We start from the raw sequence: 25078 nt of genomic DNA, 5'->3' as shown, positions 1-25078 counted from the left end.
AGTGGTCTCTAGAAAAGATTGCAACCTAGTCTATTATAATAAAGTTTCGGTTGCAGAAGAGGAAATACTCTGATGGTATTTCTTTTGTTGTAAATATAGTCATCCTTTCTGTATCTGATTATTCTTTCGATAATGTTGCCCATTTAAAATTATATACATTAGGAAGTCAGAGGACTCCGTGAAGAATGTCTTCAAGATGAAAGTAGATACCATTATACAAATTGTATGATTAAGGTAAGACAAAGAAAGTGGATCAAAAACTTTTCTGAAATTTTTCTGTATCAAGGACTTAACCTAAAGCTTAGTCTTTCCACTTAGAACCTAGAAGTACAACTTTGTCGTGCTACTGATGAAATGAAGGCATATGTCTCTTCTGATCAACAAGAAAAAAGAAAGGCAATTAGGCAAGTAATTTTGTTGTTTTTATATTGAGTTACTTAATGTTTTAATCTATAGAAGTTTTATAAATAAGATGGAATTATACAAAGTCAGAGTACTTAAATAAGCATATAGTAAGATATTATTTAGGATTGAATCTTGTTAAACATCTTCTGGATAGTCCAGCCCTGCTAAGTAAGAATACATATAATTTTTCTTGCTTGCTTGCTTACTTTTTTATTGTGGCAAAAGGTAAATAACATAAAATTTGCCATTTTTAAGTGTATAATTAAAAGTGTTGCATTGATTACATTAAAAATATTATGCAACCATAACCACTATATATTACCAAAACTTTTTCATCACCCGAAACAGAAACTCTTACAACCATTAAGCAGTTAATCCCCATTACCCCCTCCTCAGGAATACGTATAATTTCATAATTGCTTTTTTAAAAGCACTAAGGTTGGTCTATTTTTCAAGTCCTACATGGCCTGGACTCTGGTTGTTGGCCTGCTCATTGTGCAGTGTGAGTGACTGCATTTCAGCTAGAAACTGTGTGACTGCGGTGTGTCAGCCTTTAAAGCAAAGAAGGGTGTATAAATACTACTAGTCCTTATATGGTGATTTTTTCTTTTTGTAATCCTAGCTTGCAGCATATTGTAATAAATCAAACGCTGTCTTAAAAAATACGTTTATAGTTGAATTGCTAGCTTTGATAAAATGCAGTAATGAACAAGATAAGCTTTCTTTGCCCCTAATCGTAATTCAAATATTTTGCTTTTACCATTCGGTAAGAACTCAAATGAAGTGTAGGATTCACACTTATTCTAGACTGCAGTTGAGATTTCTAGTGGCATATACATTAATATTACAAAAAGGAATGTAAGAAATAGAATGTTTTGCAAAGTCTAAATTTTTTTTATATAATGCAGGCCAGACCAAAAATATCCTATAAATAGTGTATTATTTTTTAATAGTCTAACATATTAAACATACAGGCACTTCCCTGGTGGTCCAGTGGTTAAGAATCCCCCTGCAATGCAGGGGGACACAGGTTCGATCCCTAGTCAGGGAACTAAGATTCCACATGCCGCAGAGCAACTAAGCCCACATGCTGCAACGACTGAGCCTGCGTACTCCAGAGCCCACGTGCCACAACTAGAGAGCCCGTGTGCTGCATGTACTGAAGCCTGCATGCTCTGGAGCCTGCGCGCCACAACTAGAGAGTCCGCGCACTGCAACGAAAGATCCCAAATGCCGCAACTAAGACCCGACACAGCCAAATAAATAAATAAATATTTTTTAAAAATAATAAGTCTACATTAAAAAAACATACTGAATGTACTTATACAAATTCTTTCATTGAATGTAAACTTTGCTCATTAAATCTGTATAGTCAATGCTAATATTTCACAAATGTGAGAAGTTAATTTTGTTCTTGAAAAATAAGTTTTAGAAATTGTTTCTTTTCTTCCAAAGTGATCAATATAAATAGTAAAAAAGGAAATATAGCTCCTGAACGATTGGTTTTCTTATCAGTTTTCTAGCTAGATATTCCTCTTCATCATTTTAAAAATCATTGTAAACCTTTACCATTCCTCAGTTTTCCAATAGAAAAATACTGTGCCCTGACTAGAGTAGTACATGATAAGAATGTTAAGAATAAAATGGAGTTAATTATACTCTAAACTCACTGATACATGTTTAAAATATTATAACTATGGTAGACACAATATTTTTAATGTTATTTCATTTTCTACTTTTATGGTACTTCCTGGTAAGGCCAAAGGTGTAAGAAATTAGCTTGGTTTTGAAAGATCATCTGCAAATTTTAATTTTACTTAAAGAGGCAGCATATTATATATCAAAGTACTAGAGAGAGACCATAAAATTGTTTCTAACCTGATTTTTCCAGTTCCTAGTTTTGTGGCCTTGGACAAATCATTCCTCATCTATAAAATAAGGAGAATAATGTATACCACAGAGGTTCAAGTTAAATATAATGTATGCAGCAGTATTTTAGAAATGATATAGTATGAATTCCTAGAGGGCAAGGACCCTGTCTGTCCTGTTTTCTTTTTGAAATCCCAGGGCATGCTTGGTACATAACAGGTGCTCTGTAATTATTTCTTGAATAAATTCATTGAATAAATTAAAATTACATATTACTGTTATGGGGAAAGAGCATGTGCCTGTCGATTTCTTGATAAAATATAAATGAAAATTCTAAAACAGTTTGGACATTCCTCGGGCCTAGGGTAATAAATGAATTATTTAAAGCTCTCTTAATAATAACCATACATTCTTCTTGAGGGATATGTCATTTAGTTCCTCCCAGCTTTTTTTCATTGAAGAGCTAGAAAGGTAAACAATTTTGACTTAGTGTCTCATAAATTTTAAGGGCAAAATGAAGGTTCATCAAGATTGTGTCTATTCCCTTCCATTCTTATTCCTGTGCACAAATTCTACCTTCACTTCAGCTCTGTAAGGGCTTCAGGTACTTTTGATTGCCATTCTCTCTGTTCTAATCATGTTTACCTCCCTTTTGACATAAATGCAAATCTTTCTTCACTTAAGCTGCTAGAGTTTGTGGTTTATGATTTCTTAGATTCCCAATTTTGTGTTGTTTAATTTCTTCTTAAGTACTACTGTGTAGCTTTACACAGAAATATAGTCTTTTTCCATACAAATTTGAGGTCTAAAGTCTCTTATCTTCTTGTCACTGGTTCCTTTGTCCTTGGTTCCTGTGTCCTCATCCTTCAATCTTTGTCCTTAACACTTCAAATCTCATTTTTTGTCTTATATAATATTAAAATATAATTATACCTTTGTTTAAAAATACAATACGTTATTTGTATTTCTATTTTTACATTAAAAATTTGTAACTTTTTTAGCTTACAAAAGAAATACTTATAAAAACAAATAGTAACCATTATCAAGTATAGCACACAAAAATTGAATGTTGTCCACACTGCCATACCTCATAAATGTCTACTGTTAATATTTTGTTGTATATTATCCCATATTCTTTTCCCATGCTTTTGCTAATATGTCTGTATATGTGTGTATACATAAATAAAATTAAGCTACATATACAGTTTTTTTCTTAATAATTTATCTAGAATTTTTTCCACTTTAGTATTTATAGATCTACCTCATTCTTTTTTTACAACTCTGTATTATTCCTTTGAACGGATGTACCATAATTTATTTAAACATTTCCCCGTCTATCAACATGTAGTTGGTTGCAGATTTTCACTACTATAAGCAATGGTGAAGTAATAGTCTTTGCTTTCATCTTTATTAACTTATGAGAGTTTTTCTGTAGGATGACTTCCTAGAAGTTGGATTGCTGGGTTAGATGCTATTTAATGTTTTTTAAAAATGTGTATCCTTTCTCTCTTCTGCAAACCTCTTTAAAAAAAAAGTGTAATTTAAGCAAATGGATTACCATTGATTTAAGTGTAGATTAACTGGAAATGGTACTTAACTTCTTACATGATATTTTGCCTTGGTTTTTTCCTTATATTACTGTTTATTAGATGAACTGACTAAAGATTGGAAAAGGGAGTGTTTGATAATGGGTTTCATTCTGACTCTAGTACTCTATAAACTGTATTGTCTAATATATTTAGATAGATATGTTAATTTATAATTTAGTTGTATGATCAAATCGATTGAAGTAAATGTAAACTAAATCATTATGTTTACTCCCCAGGGAACAGTATACCAAAAATATTGCTGAACAGGAAAATCTTGGAAAGGTAAGAATGCATTTTTTTTTTGGCTGCGTTGGGTCTTCGTTGCTGCACGCAGGCTTTCTCTAGTTGCAGTGAGCAGGGACACGGGCTTCTCATTGCTATGGCTTCTCTTGTTGCGGAGCACGGGCTGTAGGCACACAGGCTTCAGTAGTTGCAGCACGTGGGCTCAGTAGTTGTGGTATGTGGGCTCTAGAGCACAGGCTCAGTAGTTGTGGTGCACGGGCTTAGTTGCTCCGTGGCATGTGGGATCTCCCTGGACCAGGGATCAAACTTGTGTCCCCTGCATTGGCAGGGGGGGTTCTTAACCACTGCACCACCAGGGAAGTCCCAAGAATGTTGTTTTTTTTAATGTGTCTATTCAGGCTTTCAGTACATGTTTATGCCATTGTCATTTTTTTTAAGGTTATAGAGGATATTGGAACTTTCTTACTCCCTTTCAAAGATGAAGACTCTTCTTTAGGAATTTAGTTTTATAAAAGTGAAGGCACATGAATTTGGGAGGAGGGGGGAAATCCAGTTTTAAATAACAAAGAGTTCATGCGTAACAAACAAAATGCCACGTTTAATGAACTACAAGTTTCAGTTTATTCCCAGGTATCTGGGAATACTGGGATTATACTTATAAGTGTAAACTTATTCATTTATTTTATTTAATAAACGCAAATGAGCCAGGGGCTAGTTTAAGTCCTTTACAAACATTGATTCAATTAATACAAATAATCGAAAAACTTTACTTAAGATACTCACTCCCTACCTGCCAGTCTTATATGAGGGCTACTAAAAATAGGAGCATGTGATTGAGTCTTGTTTTCTCAGTTCTCTGAGCCACTCCTAGTAGAAGAGGTGGTGGGGCCTTGAACATCAGGACTTAAATGACTAATTGATTTTTCTAATTGATTCTAATCTTCAATGATTTTAAATCCATGTTGCATAGTGAATGCTAACCATGCTTCACTATACGCCATTTTATCTGTTCTTTACTTAGTTTCACTATTGAAAATTGAAGTTCCTTATTAGTTTTTCTAATAGGAGTGTCAAGTTTGTAGCATCAGAGTTAGAAATTGTTGGCTGCAGTTTTTCATTTAAAATACTGATTATATATGGGTGTCTAATTTCAACGTTCAAATATTCTTGAGGCTGCAGCCTGGAAATGATTTTATATACATATATAGGCTTGTCCATCCTAATAGTACAAATGAAAAATATGGCTTTGTTTCAGTCTTAATGCATTGTACAGTTTAGCTATTGGTCTGACTCAATAAATTGGTGATAGTAAAATTATTCATTCTTACTTTCATTTGAGTCATTATTAAAAACATATTTACATATATCTGCTTTTACATAAAAGCTGAATTAGCTCCCATAAACCTGTAAGTAATATTCTAACGATGAACTTCAGAAAAACAAATAGTGTAGAAAGCAATGAAGTAATTGCTAAGTAGACTTTTTAAAAGTCTTTTTGAGAAAAACTTTAAAAAGAACTAAAAAAATAAAAGTTTTTATTATGGAAAATTTCAAGCCTAAATAAAAAATTGAGGAAATAATGTAAAGAACTCACATGTAACCATCACTCAACTTCAGTAATTAAATTTGTGACCAGTCTTGTTTTATCTATAGTCCCACTCCCAGATTTGCCCATTTTTAGGCAAATCTCAGAGATTTAATTGTTTTATCTGGTCATATTTCAGTATGTATCATAAAGACTCTTTTTTTTAACATAACTGCAATACTATTATCATGCCAAAAATAATTTAACAATAATTGCATAATACCCAATACCCAGTCAGTGTTCAAACTTCACCAATTGTCTCATAATTTCTTAATGGTTTATTTGTTCAGATCAGGATCCTAATAAGAGTTCATACATTGCTATTATTTGATATATTTCTTAAGTCCCTTTTTCTCTAGGTTACTAGTCCATCTTTTTTCTTTACAATTTATTTGTTGGAAGAAAAAAAACCTGATCATCTGTCATTTTCCAGCATTCTGAGCTTTGTTGATGGCCTCCCTGTAGTGTCAGTTAGCATGTTCTTCTGTCCCCAGTATGTCCTGTGAATTGGCAGTTGGGTTTAGAGACTTGATTAAATACGATTCAATATTTGGGAAGCTCTCTTTTTGTAATGTAGGCAGCCAATGAAAATCACTTCCTCAGTCCATTAATTCATTAGAGGTTGCAGAACAGTCATATTCTAATTATGTTGTTCCTTCTTCATTTATTGGCTGGAATAATTCTGTTAAGAGCATCTTACCAACTCTGGTTACTCTAAAGTACAGGTCATATAGGAAAGGCAGAATAACTGCTTGATTTGTTTATTACTGGTTTTCAAAATGATGAGTTCATTTTTTATCATTCTTTAAAAGTATGTTTATAACTCCCAGATTTAACATGTTTTATATGTTTCAATCCATTGCAATTATTATTATTATATTTATTTTTATTTATTTTTATTTATTTAATATTTATTATTATTCCTATCCAAATTGCCCCATGTTTGGCCGGTGGAAGCCTCTTGAAGTCAGCTCCTGAATCCTTTTGAAACAATCCTACTAGGTTTTGATGGATTTTTTATTTTCTGGAATGACAAAATGTTCCAGACAAAAGGCTCATTCTGTACATTTCCTGTCCCCAATCTGGAATCAGCCATATCTATAAAAAGTGTTCATCTGTTCTTTTTGTATGAACTGTGAATAGATGTCCATCATATTAATCTAAGTAAAAAGAAACATTAAAGCTGATTCTTCCATTTCATCAGAGAAATTGAGTTCTGTACACCTTATTCCATTTATGAAATGACATGCCATACTCAAAAGGAAAAAATAATTTTCATATTTGAACTTATGTGTTTGAATCAAGTTGTACATTCATTTGTACAGTATTTTAACTAGAGATTTTGGGGGCTTTAGGATTTAGTATGATTGTCAATAATTGACTTTCATCCAGGTATTTCATAAATAATATAATTTTTTATATGAAAATATTCCTCTATTTCATTTGTTTTGAAAAGTATCTGGATGGATGCTATGTGTAGAGAAATATTTGTCAAACTTTGAATCCTTTCAAAGACCCAAACTTAATTGCTAAATATGATTAAAGATTATTCTTTCCCCTTCCAGTGTAGTGTTTTACTGCAGGATTTGGGGGGAAAGCAGTAGCAGCAGTCTGACGTCAAGCATGTTCCAGCAAAATGAGCCACTGATTAGTTCATGCCCCGATTGTCAGGCTGTATCATTTAAGAAACAAAGCTTCTTGATCCTCTCACTCCTAGAGTGGATCTAAATTTTCAAGGCAAACACAGAACATACCTAGGCTTTGAAACTGACAATAGCATATGCCTTCCAAACCAGCAAAGACTGGACATCCACAGACCTCCTCATGCCAACTGAGTTTCTGAAATTAGACCAAGCTATAGTGCTACAATTCACACTATCATATACTAGAATTTGCCTTACCAAGATGGAATATTGTACTGAAAGTTGTAACTTTCCTCCTCCTGTACCACCTCTTCCTTTTAAGAACAATGAAATCTGTGACAAGTATTTTTTGTACATTGCAACTATCCACAAAATAAATCTGTAATAAGTGACAGTAATATAATATTTCTGATACAGACAGTCCCCACCTCCTGTCTTTGGTTCTTTAAATAACTTTTTATAGGTTGTTAGGATTTTGACAAGGAAATTATTCCAATAATATAAGAAAAGTTACAGTTAAGTAGTACCTTAATCTTAAAATCATGCTCAGTACTCTTGATCTGACTTACTACTTTTGTTTTAGTTTATGAGGATAAAAATATTTGTTGTAAGATACTTTATTTGTAACATAGACTTAAATAGATGTATTTGCATGCCAGGCATTGTGTCAAAAAATTGCTGGTTATGTTTAAATTATATTTTCTTAATTCTGTTTTGTTTCCTGTTGCTATTTGCTGTTAACTTTGCTTTTCATTAACCATAGATGGAGAGGGCAGTCTTTAGTAAGCGTTTTGAACCTGGCCTCAGTTTAGTTTAGCCTCTTATTTGGGCAAGTACCAATGACCAGCCTTTTCACTTATGTGCTTAGGTCACCTGTTAAATCAACCGTGTATACTAAAAGAGGAAAAGATGGAGATGTTCCTGTGTAATCTGTTTCTGTGTCTTTGCTTGTTTTTCTGCCCTTCTTGGTGATTTCTCACACTGTGTCAGTGTATGTATTTCTGTCACACTGTTTCCTTATGTGTGTACTATCATCTCTGTTTTTCGCTTCTTTCCCTCCTTCTTTTCTTTCCTCTCATTGTCTCTGACTTTGTGCCTCCCTTTCTTTGTCACTCTCCTCAATTTGCCATAATACAGAACCAAAGTATAGTTTTGCAATGTATTGAAAAATGTTCTTATTCCTATTTATAATTTTAGAGTCAGTAAGTAGAACAATTTTGGCAGGTGGAACTATATAGGCTAGTAGTAACAAAAACAATTCTGATAAGGATTTGGGCCTTTTTAGAATATCACTAGACCTTCTCCCTGAGGAATATTTACATACAATTTGATTTATTTGGGTATAGAGCATACCCTTAGAGCATACTGATTCAGGAAAGAATACAGTATTTAATAATAATAACATGTATAACACATGGTAGTTTATAATTTTTTCCATATCTATTGTCATGTGGAAAAAATAATCTTATAAAGCAGATACTTTTATAATTACCCCTATTATTAGCCTTAATTAACAATTGAGAAAACTACAGTCCAGAGAAATTGTCTTCCCTACAGCTAGTGACAGAGCCAGAGTTGGAACTCAAGTCTTCTGACTTCCAAAATCTGCATATTTTTATATACCATGTTACTGCTCCACTTTCCAGATTCCCTTTATTTTTTTCCCCCCTTCCTTTCTTTTACATTTTTCTGTTCTTTTTAAATTCAGGTTGTCCTAGATCTATCATAAATTTAGTTAACTTTTATCATCTTCGTTTTCATCTATCATAGGAGAACCTGGCTTAGCTATTATTCATCAGATGTACAAAGCATACCATATTCTTCTGATTAGAACAATAGAAGTAAATCCGTGTATGAGATTTAATTATTCTTGATTTTTTTTTTAACAATAGAAACTCCGGGAAAAACAAAAAGCTGTACGAGAAAGTCATGGTCCCAATATGAAACAAGTGAAAATGTGGCGTGATTTTGAACAATTGATGGAATGTAAGAAACAGTGCTTTCTGAAACAACAAAGCCAAACTTCCATTGGTCAGGTAATTCAGGAGGGAGGAGAGGACCGGCTGATACTCTGAGTTCATGTGTCATTGTTTGGGGTTTTAGCTGATACTGCTAGCTATAAGCATAATCCCATGGTGTATTCCCTTTCTTGAAAGTGATTTGTACAACATTTTGCTTTCAGATTAGCCATTCCCTATTAAGTTTTCTTGGAAAATAATGTTAAGGTAGATTTAGGTTTTAAAAGTTTTTTAATATGGAAAAGAGTCCTTTATTTTTTTGCTTAGTTTAGACATAGTGATGTCTTCTGTGTTTTATGAGACAGGAGACTGAGTTTACTATCTGTAAATGTAAACATATGTCCATTAAGAAACATGTAGGTTTTTTTAAACATACTAACCCAGTGGCTTAATGTTTTTCTTAATCTTTTTTTAACTTTAGAGGAATCTTTTAGGAATTAATATCTCTTGTTTTGAAGAAACATTTATCTGAAGTTCAGCAATTCCTACAGTTTCACTTCAGTTTCTTTTTCTTATGTAAAATTCAAGAAGATTTATTATTTTGAATAACATATTTGTTCGATTTGTATCGTTTAAACACAAATAAAACTTGGTGCACATATCATGGCTATTTATTTAAAATTTATATAGTGTAAATTTTTATTCTTTTTTAAGTAAGTATTTATGTTATAGCACTGTGTTAAATTTAAGGATTATTACTTATTTTCACCAAAAGTCTAATATAGTATTTAGGTTTGGGGGACTATTATTTTAAATATAAGAAATTGTCGAAGTGCCTCAAGTTCTCTGCTTCATCTGGACAAGGTATTTGAAGATTTCTTTGGTTTTTCCTTAAAGAAATGTACTAAATTCATATGCCACCCTTTACTTCATTTCAGTTTCAATTTACTTTTCAAAATTTCTTTTAGATTTGAAAATTCAAATTTCAAATTGTTAGCATGTCCACCTTGGGTTCTTTCTTTTTAGCTATCCTGGAGAAAACAAAACAAAAACATTTTAATGAAGAAAGTTGTTTCTATCCTGTGCAAAATATACAAACTGGATTAATGGCTTTGGGTGTATTTGTTCCCACATGTGTTCTACTCTTGATTTTTGTTAGAAAGTGTCTTTCTTGGTAATCAGAGAATCTTATTAGCATGGAAATTATTCGTAATTCTAGGAGCTATTACTGGAAGAGATGGGATCCATCAGAGTATGGAAGAACTTACCAGGAAAGTATAGAAACAAAGTTCTTTTTTTTTTTTTTTTTTTTTTTGCGGTACACGAGCCTCTCACTGTTGTGTCCTCTCCCGTTGCGGAGCACAGGCTCCGAAAGCACAGGCTCAGCGGCCATGGCTCACGGCCCCAGCCGCTCCGCGGCATGTGGGATCTTCCTGGACCGGGGCACGAACCCGTGTCCCCTACATTGGCAGGCGGACCCTCAACCACTGCGCCACCAGGGAAGCCCCAAAGTTCTTTTAACATATCTTAAGAAAAAAAGAAGCATTTCAATGTTATTAAATGGTTTGAATCTGGTCCTCAGCTTACTTTAGCTACTTGTTTGATCAAATATCCGTTACCAGCATTCTCATTTGTGCCCGTAGATCAACTATTAGATCAACCATGTACTAAAAGAGGAAAGGCTATGTTCACTGTGTGGAAGCAAACCCTTATTAACTCAATAATCAGTTTTTGAACACTGAGGTAAATGTATTTGTTCAGTGTTGGCTACTGCCTTGTTATTTTTAAGCCAGTAGTAAGTGATATTCCTTTAACCAGAGTATGAATTCCTTTGCAAATATTTGAAAAAGACTAGATGCGCTTCCCAGAAACAGCATTTTATTCCCCAAAGTTATGTCAATTTGTAAGATTATTAAGCCTAATGATTAGTTTTTTCAGCCTTCACTGTCTTTGATGCTCTTCTCTTAATTTTTAAAATTGTTAGCGACAGATACTCCAAGGAATGCTTACAATTCTGATTTGATTATTGCTTGCTTTCTTTATTCCACACAGAAAGAGTATGTGGATTAAACTCTAAGGCAGCTCCAAAATTACTTTATTAACTGAAACCGAACATCATTATTATTTTAAGAAAAGCAAATTGAAAAAAAAAAAAAGCCCTAAAAGTACAAAGTTATTTATAGTTTTTATGTAACATTGGACATTTAGTAACACAGCTTAATGGGTTTTATACAGTGACTTTCCACTCATTTTACGATTTGATTGGAACATTAAAAAGCTTTGACTAACTCTGACAGTTTTTGACAGCTGGCACTTACAGAAGAAGAATTTATTACATTTTTCCTTCAGGATTGATACTCTAGCTGGCTAATTGATGAGAGTACTTAATCGTTTTGGAAAATAATCCAGCTTCCACATGATGGCCCAAATAAAGGAAAAAAATGTAGCCTGTGAAATCTGCTTCTGCGTTCACAGATCTTCTCCTCCTAGGACCCAGTATTGCCAGCTGTTGCATGGGACTGACTATTTAAACTGTAAATTTCAAAAGGCCAGTGCTTATCTTGCTTCCTGTATTAGTTAAGGAAATAATCCAACTTTAAAGGTTGTCCTTTAAGAAGAATCTTATAATAGGATAATGTCTTTTCTGTTATAAATCTATTAATAACTGAATCCAAGATCATGTATTTTCCCGGTCCAGAAGGTGTAGCAGAATTGTCTTAGAACATTGTTCGAAGGCATATGGAAATTAAACCAGATCTCAGGAAATTGTAGAACATTTAACTTTCTTCTTTAGATTAATATTTTCTATCATTTTGCTTTAATGCAGCAGACAGCAGTAATAAAAGAAGCCATTTCATTAAACTATCAAATAATTAGTTTATATAACATATATAATTCGGGGGGGAAATTTTAAGCTCTGTGAATTTTCCAAGTGTGTTTCTTAAGTTTTTAGGCTAACGTAATACAAAGAACTTTTTGGTAATTTGAGTAAAGGAAGAGACTGAATCTGTTGCTCAAACTAAAAATATATAAATTTGCAGCATTCTTCTGAATTGATTTTGAAAATATGCACAAATGGGTAACTTGCTAAAGCTGCCTTTACAAAGGCAAAAATCAAATTTGTATTGAAAAATGACTTCTCATGGAGATGTGTGTCTTAGTCTTATAGAAACCTCCTTGTCTCACACAGGCATTCACCCAACATTAGTGACTAATAATAAGTGTGAATCAAAGACTTGTTTCTACAAAGGGTTCTAGGCGCTTATATCATTCCTCTTACTTGGCAAGAAGGAGTGTTTAGCCCTAGGGAGTGAGTAAGTTAGCACCACCCTGATGATTAACTTTCCTTAAACTTGGTTATATCAATAACTTCTCCATTGTTGTGGTAAAGGTGAGATCTAGCTTATATATACAATGAATCCTTCTTTTTTAAACAATCCATGGCAGCCAGGAGAGAAATAAAGTTGTACTTTTATTAAATATGTAATTGTTTCCCTACTCAGGAGAAGCTGCTAGCCTGAGCTCCTCCTCCGTTTCCTTTTAATGAGAGCAGTTTAATTAGAGCTCTTTGATGTGTGGCAGCCAGGCACGAGGTGACTTTTGTCTGGGGAGGATGGAGAGGGATCGTTTAAAGTTATGTGTATCAGTCTTTGACCCTTCTGTCTGAAGACAATCTTAAAAAGAGAATATTGTCTGTAACTGTCATTTAGTCTCATCCCATCCTTGCAAAAGAAGTCAAAAACTAAAGCACAGAATCCAAACAAGTATTTTTTTAAAGACTTAGACAAACATGCTTTCTGCTCCCATGCTCCCTCTTTTGGCAAACTGTAAGTACTTTCTCAGCAAATACCGATAATTTCACAATTTCCTTTCTAGAATTGCTAAGAGACTTGAGTCAACAAATTTGGTTTCAGAACACAAAATTCACTGTTCAGAACACAGAAGGAAATTAAAGATTTCTGCTTTTCAGTGAAAGTATTTGTTTCCACCTCAGTTCAGAGTGTTAATGGCAAGTTCCTGGCAAGTCTGCTGCTTAACACTGCATGTGAGAAGCTGGTAAATAGGCATAGAGTTTTGGAGCTTGAAAGGAACCTCAGAATGAGTCATGTAGTCATTTATTAGATTGGGACCTTTGAGGGACCTCTTTCAGCCTCTCTACAGTGCAGAAATCAGGACGTTAACGCTTGTAGCAAATCACTTTCCAGCCTGGGTAGAGTAACCGCAATGCAGCTCACTCCTCATGAGGGAGCCTGTTCCATTGTTAAAGAGCACAGCCTGATTGGTTTATTGGTTCTAGAAGCGAAGCAGACTTACAGAGGAGGAGAAATTTTTTTCAACAGCAGTTAGGCAAAGCGAGATTGAACAAATTTTATTCCCTGTAATCTAAAGCTCTGTAATCATAATAATCATAATCATGATGATGATCATGCTAGCAGCTAACCCATTATTAAGCACTTGGTGTGTACCGGACACTGTCCTAAGTGCTTTATGTGTATGAATCAATGTAAATCTCAAAATAATCCTGTGAGATACTATTATTCTCATTTTATAGATGATGAAACTGAGGCACAGAAAGGCTTTCACAGTATTACACAGCTAATAACTGTGGCAGAGCCAGAGTCTAAGACCTGTGCTCTTTACTACTGTGTTGTCCTGCAGTGTGACCCATGAATATACTGGTTATATATATCCATAAAGGTTAATGTCCATTTATAAACTATAATATGTGTGAAATTATTTTTATTGCTTTTTTTTAATATTTATTTTTTTTATTATTTTTTTTGGCTGCATCAGGTCTTAGTTGTGGCATGCAGGATCTTTTGTTGTGGCGCACGGGCTTCTTTCTAGTTGTGGTACAAGGGCTCCAGAGCACACGGGCTCAGTAGTTGTGGCGCAAGGGCTTAGTTGCCGCACTGCATGTGGGATCTTAGTCCCCGACCAGGGATCGAACCTGCGTTCCCTGCGTTGGAAGGTGGATTCTTAACCACTGGATCACCAGGGAAGTCCCTATTTTTATTGCTTCTTATAATGCTTTTTTAAAAATGTATTTGCTTACTGTACCTGAGGAACAAACTTTACTAATTTACTAAATGGTTAAAAATAAGCTCTACCAACCAGATGAGGGAATTATAGTAAAAATGATTGTCAAGTAAATACATAAAAGAAGCAATAGTTTTAGATACAGAGCAAATAGAAGCTTTATAGGTTATAATTTAAAACTTTCTCTGTGAAAGTCTTAAAATCATGTGTCTCCTGTTGCTGGACATTTAGATTGATTCCAGTTTTTTACTTTATGAGCAGTGCTGCAATGAAACTTAAAGATTGAGATACAATAAAATATTAAGCAAAACCACAAAATTTATTTAATTTGGTCAAATCCAGAATCCATTGAATAGTTTTATGGACATTTCTTGCCTTCATCTATGAAAATGCCAAGGCCAAACTAAAGAAATTAGCAAGATATTACTTGATTAATTGGAGAATGAATTTGTAAGTTCACTCATTTACTTATATGCAAATATTTATTGAGTATTTTCTGTGTGCCTGACACTGTGCTAAGTGCTAAAATGGAAAATGAACAAGACCTGGTTTTTGCTCTCAAAGAGCTTACAGTCTAGAACACTCTAATATTAGGCAGCAAAAAGAAAAGTTTTTTTAATCTATAGAACAAGGAGCTCAGAGGAAGAAGCAATTAATTCTAACAGGGGGGTTTGAGGAAAGATTAATGGAAGAGGTGGGACTGGAGCTAGATTTGTAAGAATAAGTTAAGATTTTGATAGGTATAAGAAAAGTGGAAGACATAAAGGCATTTAAGGACATGGCATTTTCAGGAAATGACAAGTCTAGAATGGCTCAGTAAGTTACCCAGTTACATGGGGCCAGGGTAAGGAGTTCCTATTATGTGCTAAGCTCTTGTGCGCTGTAATTTGATATGCTGGGCATTCAGCTGGATTCTATGAAAAGGTACAGTAAAAGTATAAGACATGGCCCCTGTCATTAACAGGAGTAACAACAATACATTAAACAACAGCAAATATATCGAATCCTAATAACCAAGTGCTAAATTTTGTGTGCTATCAAAGTTCAATCAAAACGGAGATCTAGGGAAGACTAAAAGGTCAAAGGGGAGTCCAGGAGGCTTCATCAAAGAGGGAGGAACGATCTGGGCCTGGAAAGATGAGTAAAATTTGGATAGGAACCAGTAATCGAAGGAGTTTACAGCACTGGATTATCCAGTAGGCAAACAGATGTACCCTGATATTTGATATTTCAGAAATCAGAGAAGTTTTCAGGGCTTCCCTGGTGGCGCAGTGGTTAAGAATCCGCCCGCCAATGCAGGGGACACGGGTTCGAGCCCTGGTCCAGGAAGATCCCACGTGCCACGGAGCAACTAAGCCTGTGCGCCACAACTACTGAGCCCGCGCTCTAGAGCCCGCGAGCCACAACTACTGAACCCACGTGCCACAACTACTGAAGCCCGCGTGCCTAGAGCCCGTGCTCCACAACAAAGAAGACACCGCAATGAGAAGCCTGCGCACCGCAACGAAGAGTAGCCCCCGCTCGCCACAACTAGAGAAAAGCCCGCATACAGCAATGAAGACCCAACACAGCCAAAAATTAAAAAATAAATTAATTTTTAAAAAAAAGAAGTTTTCATTAGAAAAATCAGAACTCAGACTTCCTTACACTCTTTTTAGGGTTTAGGGTCTCTAAAAGTTTCAATTTAACTTTTTGGAATGGGATCAAGAGTTAATAGTCCTATGGGAATTCAAAGGAAAAAAAAAAACACTGTGGGCTGGAGCAGTCTAGGCACGCTAGAGAAGGAGATAGTACAAGTTTCAACCATTCTGGAAGCATGGGTAGAATTTGGCTTAGGGAGGGAACAGGAGCTCCATGGGGAAGAGGAAGCCCCAAGAAAGGGATGCCCTGAGGTACAAGCCAGACAAGGCTGGAGAGAGTAAGAGAGTTGAAGCTGGAAACGGAGTTGGAAACCAAGTTGCTGAAGGTTTTGAGTTGGTACACTTGTTGGCATTGTTCTTAATATCCCTGCTTCCTTTTGAACCCTTGATGAAATGAGAGATTCATACATTGTAGAGAATCACAAATTAATCATCTCCAAGAGAGACTACTATCATGGACTACGTTTGATTTGGTTTTTATGACAAAGGAGAGCAGTATAGGCAATAAGCCAGTTATTTGTTTCATTGTCTTTGGAGGAATATTTTTTACACTAACTCAGAAATTCAACATTTTATTCTTTGATTCAGTTTACAACTCTATCATCTCATCTATACAATCACGTTTTTGCTTCATGTCACATTTTCAGATATATGGAAAAGATTTGCTAATTCAAAGGAGTTTAGGTGAGAAACAAATTTTTTTTTTTTTTTTTATGCGGTACGTGGGCCTCTCACTGTTGTGGCCTCTCCCATTGCAGAGCACAGGTTCCGGACGCACAGGCTCGGCGGCCATGGCTCACGGGCCCAGCTGCTCCACGGCATGTGGGATCTTCCCGGACTGGGGCACGAACCCGTGTCCCTTGCATTGGCAGGCAGACTCTCAACCACTGCACCACCAGAGAAGCCCACAAAATATTTTAAAGTTATATTTTTGTTGGGAGACATTTTTATAAGTTTATATGATTTCCTGTATATCTAAAAATGTGAGAAAAAAAATTCAGAGCTGGTGTTTAACAGTGCTTGATTTCTTTTTCTTGAGAGTAGGAAAAAGAACTCTTTTATGTTGTAATAATTGACAAGTCGCTGAGGAGAGCCTCAGCCCTTGAAGAGACCCACTTGCTAGTGACTTGGCAGTGTCAAACAAATGTTCAACTTTTATTCTGACACTTCTTGAAGAATTTGATTGAAACTATATATGTCCAGATAACACTCAGCAAAGTGCCCTTCTTGCATTTGTTTCAAGATATATTTGGAAACAAGAGAGATGACCTTGGACTCAGCTGCTTTTCCAATTTAGGACTTCTCTCTGGGTCTAGTGAATAATATTCTCCAACATTGAAAATTCAACAAATGGAAAAAACATTTTAGTTACTATATGCCATAAGTCCTATGATAGAGAATTTTTTTCCCCAGCAATATGTTCTGCCTCTAAAAGAATGATATATTTAGACCACAAGCTCTATATTAGCTTTCTAACCATCTACTTCAAAATACAGGAACACATTTGCTTTTCATCAGAGTGCCTTTTTATAAATCTAAATTGAGCTGTCCTTGCTTTTTAAAATATTTTAGCAGCAAATAAATAAAAAATAACGAGCAGTTAACCCTTCACCTTTGCTTTTTGGCATTCAGAATTTGTTCGGAAGCCAGGGTTCATTGTAGCTTGATGTAAGATCTAAAAGAAGACTTTGGAGGCTCTGACATCCCCGTCTAAGGTTATTGCCACCTGTCCAGATGACAATAGAAGTCCTACTAGTCTAGCCTCAAGCCTGAAAGCCAAGGTTAGCTTCCAAATGTATCTACATTTAGCCCATGGAGATGGATGGTTTTAACTGTCATTAAAGCGATATTCTTTCAGTTACCGTTTTGCATATTTTGGAGGTTTAAGCAGTTCCATTTTTAATTTGTTGTCACAGTCACAGGACAAGACTTAGGTAACCTTTCTGATAAAGCAATTTTACTTTTAAGCAAATAATAACAACTGATCATTGTCCTACATGGCATATTACTGGGGATAGGAACGTTTTCTATTTTCATATGGTTTCCTAAGATGTTACAGTCAATCAGAGCATTTATAGAGATGATTATGTTGTTAGCAATAGTCTCCAGCATGCACAATTCATTAATTACCAATAAAATGTTGTGTTAACACACGTGCACATGCTTACATGCACATGTAGAAATAGGGAAACACAACATATTATAATACTTCAAAGGATAGCTTGTTCTCGAGGATTCCTTGTTGCTTGATTTTGAATCAAGTATTATGTCAACTGTTAGCCACATGGTGAGTGATTTTTGCAACTATTACCACTTAAGCAAGATCCTGCAAGCCACTGCGCAGCATGGCCTTAAAAAAATAAATAAAATTTTTTTGCACCAGCATTACTTTGCAGTTTCCTAATTCAAAAGTGGTGACTTATATTTTTAATCTGATATTTACTTCTTTATAAAAACAGGTTTTGCATGAGTGTGGCTATCCTGTGTACATTTCCATTATTATTATTATTATTTATTTTATTTATTTATTATTTTTTTTTTTTGCGGTACACTGGCCTTTCACTGCTGTGGCCTCTCCCGTTGCGGAGCACAGGCTCCGGACGCACAGGCTCAGCGGCCGTGGCTCACGGGCCCAGCTGCTCCGTGGCACGTGGGATCCTCCCGGACCGGGGCACGAACCCGTGTCCCCTGCATCGGCAGGCGGACTCTCAACCGTGCCACCAGGGAAGCCCCTATTTCCATTATTTTATTGATGTTGAACCAGATCAATTGCTATAGTCACCACAGGGCCCTAATTAAGTATATAAGAGCTCGTAGTACCCAAGCTAATTGATTTTATAGGATGATCAGTGAAGTTTGCTTTTCCTGGTGCCAGAGATTCCTCCAATTGCACAGCTTTTGAACTGTGCTTTTTAAAGATACAAAAAAAGGAAATAAGGTGATATTTTACAAAGTATTCCTAAGATCTGTAGTGCTCAAGCAAGATTTTAATGAGGGAAAAGTCTCAGAGAAAAGGTAATTTTAAGTAATACAGAGATTAAATGTGAGTTTTGCTGAATGTTTTCATAAAATATTATCTTTCAAATGTATGTTTTCTCATCCTTCTTCTAAAAACATATACAAAACTTTGAGCCAAAAAGTCAGAATATTCCTACATGGTTTGTGCTTATTAAGTTTGTCGGTATGTTTCAGGAGCCCTTTTCTCTCTACCCAGCTCTCCTTATTCTCAGGTATTCTTTTTTTTTTTTTTTTAGCATCTTTATTGGAGTATAATTGCTTTACAATGGTGTGTTAGTTTCTGCTTTATAACAAAGTGAATCAGCTATACATATACATATATCCCCATATCTCCTCCCTTTTGCGTCTCCCTCCCACCCTTCCTATCCCACCCCTCTAGGTAGTCACAAACCACCTAGCTGATCTCCCTGTGCTATGCGGCTGCTTCCCACTAGCTATCTGTTTTACGTTTGGTAGTGTATACATGTCCATGCCACTCTCTCACTTTGTCACAGCTTACCCTTCCCCCTCCTCATATCCTCAAGTCCATGCTCTAGTAGGTCTGTGTCTTTATTCCCACAAGAGACCTCCCAGCTCCACGTAACATCAAACGGCGAAAATCTCACAGAGATCTCCATCTCAACACCAAGACCCGGCTTCACTCAACAACCAGCAAGCTACAGTGCTGGACACCCTATGCCAAACAACTAGCAAGACAGGAACACAGCCCCATCCATTAGCAGAGAGGCTGCCTAAAATCATAATAAGGCTACAGACATCTCAGGTATTCTTAAGCAAATCAGAGCATTGTTGATGTTCCGTAAGTATTCGTTGCTTAAGAAGTAGTATCTCTCTGTTAACTTCCTAAGACAGGAGAGATTTCTAGCAACTACAAAATCAATATATTTTTCTAAACTAAATTCATATCCAGCTATCTGTAGATTTATATAGAATCTGGTCCAAATATTTGCAGTACAATCAAATCAAAGGTTTCTTTGTTTTCTTTTTCTTATCATGCCTAAATATCTTACCTTGATGTTGTTGGTACAGAATCCAGATGTGTTGATTTAATGAAGGCAGATCTAATATGTTCCTAGTTAAAACTCAATTTAACATCTTTATTTTTTTTTTATCTCTGACCCTCTCCATCATTTTTTTCCTCCTTGTTTATGTGTATCATTCCCTTACTCTTCAAAACTTTCTTTTTTCGTATCTCAGACACACATTCTCTTGCCACTAGTAAGTTTACTTTTAGAGCATTTTTCAAAATATTTTGCATTAAAAAAAATACACACCGTGGTGATGATTGTACAACTCTGTGAATATACTAAAAAATAGTGAATGTGTGCGTACATTTAAATCACTTTAAATTGGTGAATTTTATGCTATGTGAATTATGTCCCAATAAAGCTGTTAAAGATAAAAATACAAGATCAGTGTAACAAAATTCAGATAATATCAAAGAATAGTAGTTTAAAAAAATAAACCCTCACCTGTCTCAGTCTTCTCACTTCTCAGAGGTATGTCCACAGTTAGGTTTTAGAATATTCTTCCAGACATTTTAATTGCATACACAGGCACATATATGTATTTACAGCCTTTTAAAATTGTATACAGAAAGGGTTATATTCACTATTCTGAAACTTGCTTTTTGCACTAAACAGTAAATTATAATCATATGTACATATAGAGCTATCCTACTCTTTTTTTTTTTTTTTTTTGTGGTATGCGGGCCTCTCCCGTTGCAGAGCACAGGCTCCTCCGGATGCGCAGGCTCAGCAGCCATGGCTCACGGGCCCAGCCGCTCCGCGGCATGTGGGATCTTCCCGGACTGGGGCACGAACCCATGTCCCCTGCATCGGCAGGCGGACTCTCAACCACTGCGCCACCAGGGAAGCCCCTCTCCTACTCTTAATAGTTGCAGAATATTCCACTATATAGCTGTAGAACAGTTTAATTAACAAATTCCTTATTGAACATCCTTCTGCTTACATCTTTGCACCCTTATGCAAGTATATCTACAAGGAAAAAAAAATCTTAGAAGTAGAATTGTTGGATTCAGAAGTATGTGCATTTAAAATTTTAGATAGATATTTAGATCAATAGATATTGCCAAATCACCCTGAAAAAAACTGGTGACAATTTGTAATCCCATCAGTCATGAATGACAGTGCCTAGTTTACTGTCCCCTTACCTATACTAGGTATATTAGCTTCATAACATCTCTGTCAATATGATAGACTTAAAGAATTATTTTAATTTGTATTTTTTTAATTATGTAAGGTTGAGTTTTTATGGCCTCTTCTTTAATTTTTTAAGTATTTTTTTCTAAATGAGAAGTCCATAATGTTAATTGTAGAAATTTTGAATACAGAAGATAATTAAAATAACCTGTAATCCCACCACCCAGGGATTATCACCATTTACAATTTTACTTCTAGTCTTCTTTCTGTGAAATTTATCTCATGATTATTTTTAACAAATAATGAAGCTTATTGGTAAAGGAATTTACTTTCGTATTTAAAATACGCAGTTTACAAAATGAGGTTATAATACAGCTACTCAGACTACTGCTTTGAGCTCTTTTAATCAAGGTGCTATATAAACATTCAGTGGACTGAGCTCCCCTCTGCCAAGCTTTTGGGATCAGCTAGTGGAAAAATCATTAGCATTCTTTCCTTGACACTGTCCTGTCACTACCAGGGCTCAAACTGGATGAGATTTCCTAGGAGCCAATAGGTCTCTTAGTGGAGGAGAAGGAGCTCTATAATCCCTTAATGGCATGGAAGATAGAGGAATTCTTTTAAGGAATACCTTAAAGAACAAACACATTTTCTTTAAATATATGTCTATAAAGGAATATATTATATATATAAATATTGTATTATATATGTTTATGTGTGTATATGTAATCATTGTTCTCTCACACACACACATAAAACAGGAGATGAGATTGGTGAGCCAGGGTAAGAACCTTCAGAAAGTGTAGTAGACACCTGGGGAACAGTAAAATGCTTAACATATAGGGTCAGCCATTTAAAGATACAAGTCCTGTATGGTAATCATACATATCCTTATCTGATTCTCCTTTTGGACCATGCTGAATGCGGAATTGGTTTCTGTTCACAGTTGTATTTCCTGTGCCTACTTGCACATAAGCAACTTTGATCAGTTAATACTAGTTAAATGAATAATGAATGAATGAACGTAATAGAGTGTGACCTTGAGTAAATCACTTAATTGCTTTGGACCTCAGTTTCTTTCTCTGACAACTTCAAAGAATTGTTGAAAGGATCAAATAAGGTTATGTATGAAGGTGGTAGGTAAGACTGGGAGCCCTCTCCAAAGTGATTGTCTTCTCATTATTTTTACCGAGCTACTTACAGTCACCATTCAGGTAGGGCTTACTGTAGCAACTGCCCAAGTATCATCTTGATTAACCAGATAGAGAATAAAGTAAATATAATACAGCTCTGTAATTAGAAATAATCACTAGTATGTCCTGGAGACTTTGACATCTTACCCACTGCTTCATTCTCACTATTCAAAAGTATGTTATATAAATCTAATACTAGAACACTCATCAGGCTTAGGATAAAGTTTATAGAAAATGAATGTTGGGACTTCCCTGGTGGCACAGTGGTTGGGAGTCCGCCTGCCAATGCAGGGGACCCAGGTTCGATCCCTGGTCCGGGAGGATCCCACGTGCCGCTGAGGGGCTAGGCCCGTGCACCACAACTGCTGAGGCCCGCACGCCTAGAGCCCGTGCTCTGCAACGGGAGAAGCCACCGCAATGAGAAGCGCACGCACTGCAGCGTTGAGTAGCCCCCGCTCACCAGAACTAGAGAAAGCCCAAGCGCAGCCACGAAGACCCAACGCAGTCAAAATAAATAAAATAAATAAATTTATTTTTTAAAAACAAGAAAATGAATGTTGTCATGCCTTTAACACACAGAAATGCATATGTATGGAAAAATGCATATGTATGATTATTGTCTAAAAGCAGAGACGGTATCTCAGGAACGCACATAGTATAAGTATGGAATAGCTAGTAGCTGTTCTCAGAGTGACCCATTGTACATGATTGTAATGAACATCTGTCCTTTTTGGCTTATCTTGTATCAAATTGTCACAGTTCCAAGCAGTGGTTACATTTTAGAGTTAATGTGATGAAATCAAAAAATCTATGAAATATTTTGTGTATTACTCAAGATAGATTCTGTGACCTTTTAGGTTTGTTGAAAGAGGAAGCTAGTGTATTGTAAAACCAGTTAAAATAATACACTTGGAAGTATAAAGTAGCATCAGCTCATAGACCTTAGGGAAGATGCCTTACTTAGTGGCCAAGGCCCCAGAATTTCAATTTGTTTAGAAATAAATCTGTATAAAAACTTATATAAGTAGAAATATTTCTCAGTCCAGTCCTCTTTAATGTAATGCCATAATAGAGGCAAAAATAATAGACTAGCACATAAACTTTCCTTTTTTTCTATTTGTAACCAAAAGCATTGCATAATCAGGCAGGAACCAGGAAGTAAAAATAATCACAAAATTAAACCAAGTGATCTGTTTTCATTATACTCCAGCAGGAGTAAAAAGTAAAGATAAACACAAGCCAGCAAGTTTCTTTATCAAATTTGAAAATTCTTTCCATGTCAGTCATACCTTAATACAATAAAAATGAAATTTTTATTAAGGCTTGTAACTCAGCACTGTCCTTTTTAAACTTTTTAAATTATGGTGAAAAATATATAACCTAAAATTTACCATCGTAACCATCTTTAAGTGTATGGTTCAGAATATTCACATTATTGCACAATAGATCTCCAGAACAAACTGAAACTCTATACCCATTAAACACTAACTCCCCATCCCCCTTCCCCAGCCCCTGGCAACCACCATTCTACTTTCTGTCTCTGAATTTGACTACTCTAGGATCCTCATATAAGTGGAATCATATAGTATTTATCTTTTTATGACTGGCTTGCTTCACTTAGCATAATATCCTCAAGGTTCTTCCATGCTGTACCATGTGACAGGATTTCCTTCCTGTTTCAGGCAGACCATTGTCCTTTTTAATGTCATTTTTATGGTACAGTCTATTCTACTCTTAAACATCTTTGCAGGTATTGTCTATGTTAACGTCCCAGAGCATGATCAAGTACAGAATGATGAGAAGCAAGTTGAAATGCACATTTGGACTTCCAAATTATCTTGTCAAGAGATCAAAAGCGGTTATAAAGTGATTAAACAATGCAGGACTTAGTTTGAGAAAAACCTTAAAGACCTTTTGCAAGCCCCTTGTATTGAAGGTTTTTAGTTGCTTTGTTTTTCTAGAAATGTATTTGACCTATTACAACTTTTTTTGAAGTATCTTCTAAAAATATCTGCTGCTGGGTTATTTTTTTTCTTTCAAGCCTGCAGACATTTTTTCTCACTTCTTCAATTGAGTTAGCTGTATTCCTGTTTGTGAATAGCACTCCTCCCCTGTTCTGTCATAGCACAGCCTTATGTTCCTACAGTTCATTAAGGGAAAGCAGTCATCAACTAGATATTGTTAGATATTGTTAGATCACAGAACCTAACAATAATAATTTTTAAAAAGAAGCAGTTCATTCATTTTCAGTCTTCTTACCTTAATTTTTTAACAGCCTTATTGAGATATAATTTACATACCATACAATTCACCCATTCAAAAATTCAGTGATTTTCAGTACATTACCAGAGTTGTGCAACCATTACTACATTCACTTTAGGAACATCTCACCACCCTGAAAAGAAACCATGTACCTATTAGCAGTCACTGCCCATTTTCCCCAGACCCCCCCAGCCTGAGAAAACTACTAATCTACTTCTAGCTCTATAGATTTGCCTATTCTCGAACTTCACGTAAAGGGAACCATACAATATGTGGTCTTTTGTGTCTGGCTTCTTTCCCTTAGCATAACGTTGTCAAGGCCATCCATGTCATGGTATGTATCATTAGACTTCATTACTTTTTTTTTATTGTGGGAAAATACACATAACATAAAATTTACCATCTTAACCTTTTTTTTTTTTTTGGTGGGGGGAGGGGGTGTGCCGCACCACACAGCTTTCAGGCTCTTAG

General features: G+C 35.4%; 1 protein-coding gene across 12 annotated transcripts in view; it reads left to right on the top strand.

Annotated features, from left to right (window-relative positions):
- IFT81 (intraflagellar transport 81) overlaps window positions 1-9943 on the top strand; it is a 140652-nt gene extending 130709 nt beyond the window's left edge. For all 12 annotated transcript variants that reach the window (XM_030860290.3, XM_060283151.2, XM_030860291.3 and 9 more), the window contains 4 exons: window positions 163-234; window positions 319-404; window positions 4100-4145; window positions 9227-9943. In XM_030860290.3, the coding sequence (XP_030716150.1) occupies window positions 163-234; window positions 319-404; window positions 4100-4145; window positions 9227-9409 (387 nt within the window). In that variant the 3' untranslated portion in view covers window positions 9410-9943. The remainder of the gene's footprint in view (window positions 1-162; window positions 235-318; window positions 405-4099; window positions 4146-9226) is intronic.
- The last annotated feature ends 15135 nt before the right edge of the window (window positions 9944-25078 follow it).

Source organism: Globicephala melas, chromosome 13 (assembly GCF_963455315.2).
Source record: "Globicephala melas chromosome 13, mGloMel1.2, whole genome shotgun sequence".
Lineage (NCBI taxonomy): Eukaryota > Metazoa > Chordata > Mammalia > Artiodactyla > Delphinidae > Globicephala > Globicephala melas.
This window is presented reverse-complemented; position numbering and strand designations above follow the sequence as displayed.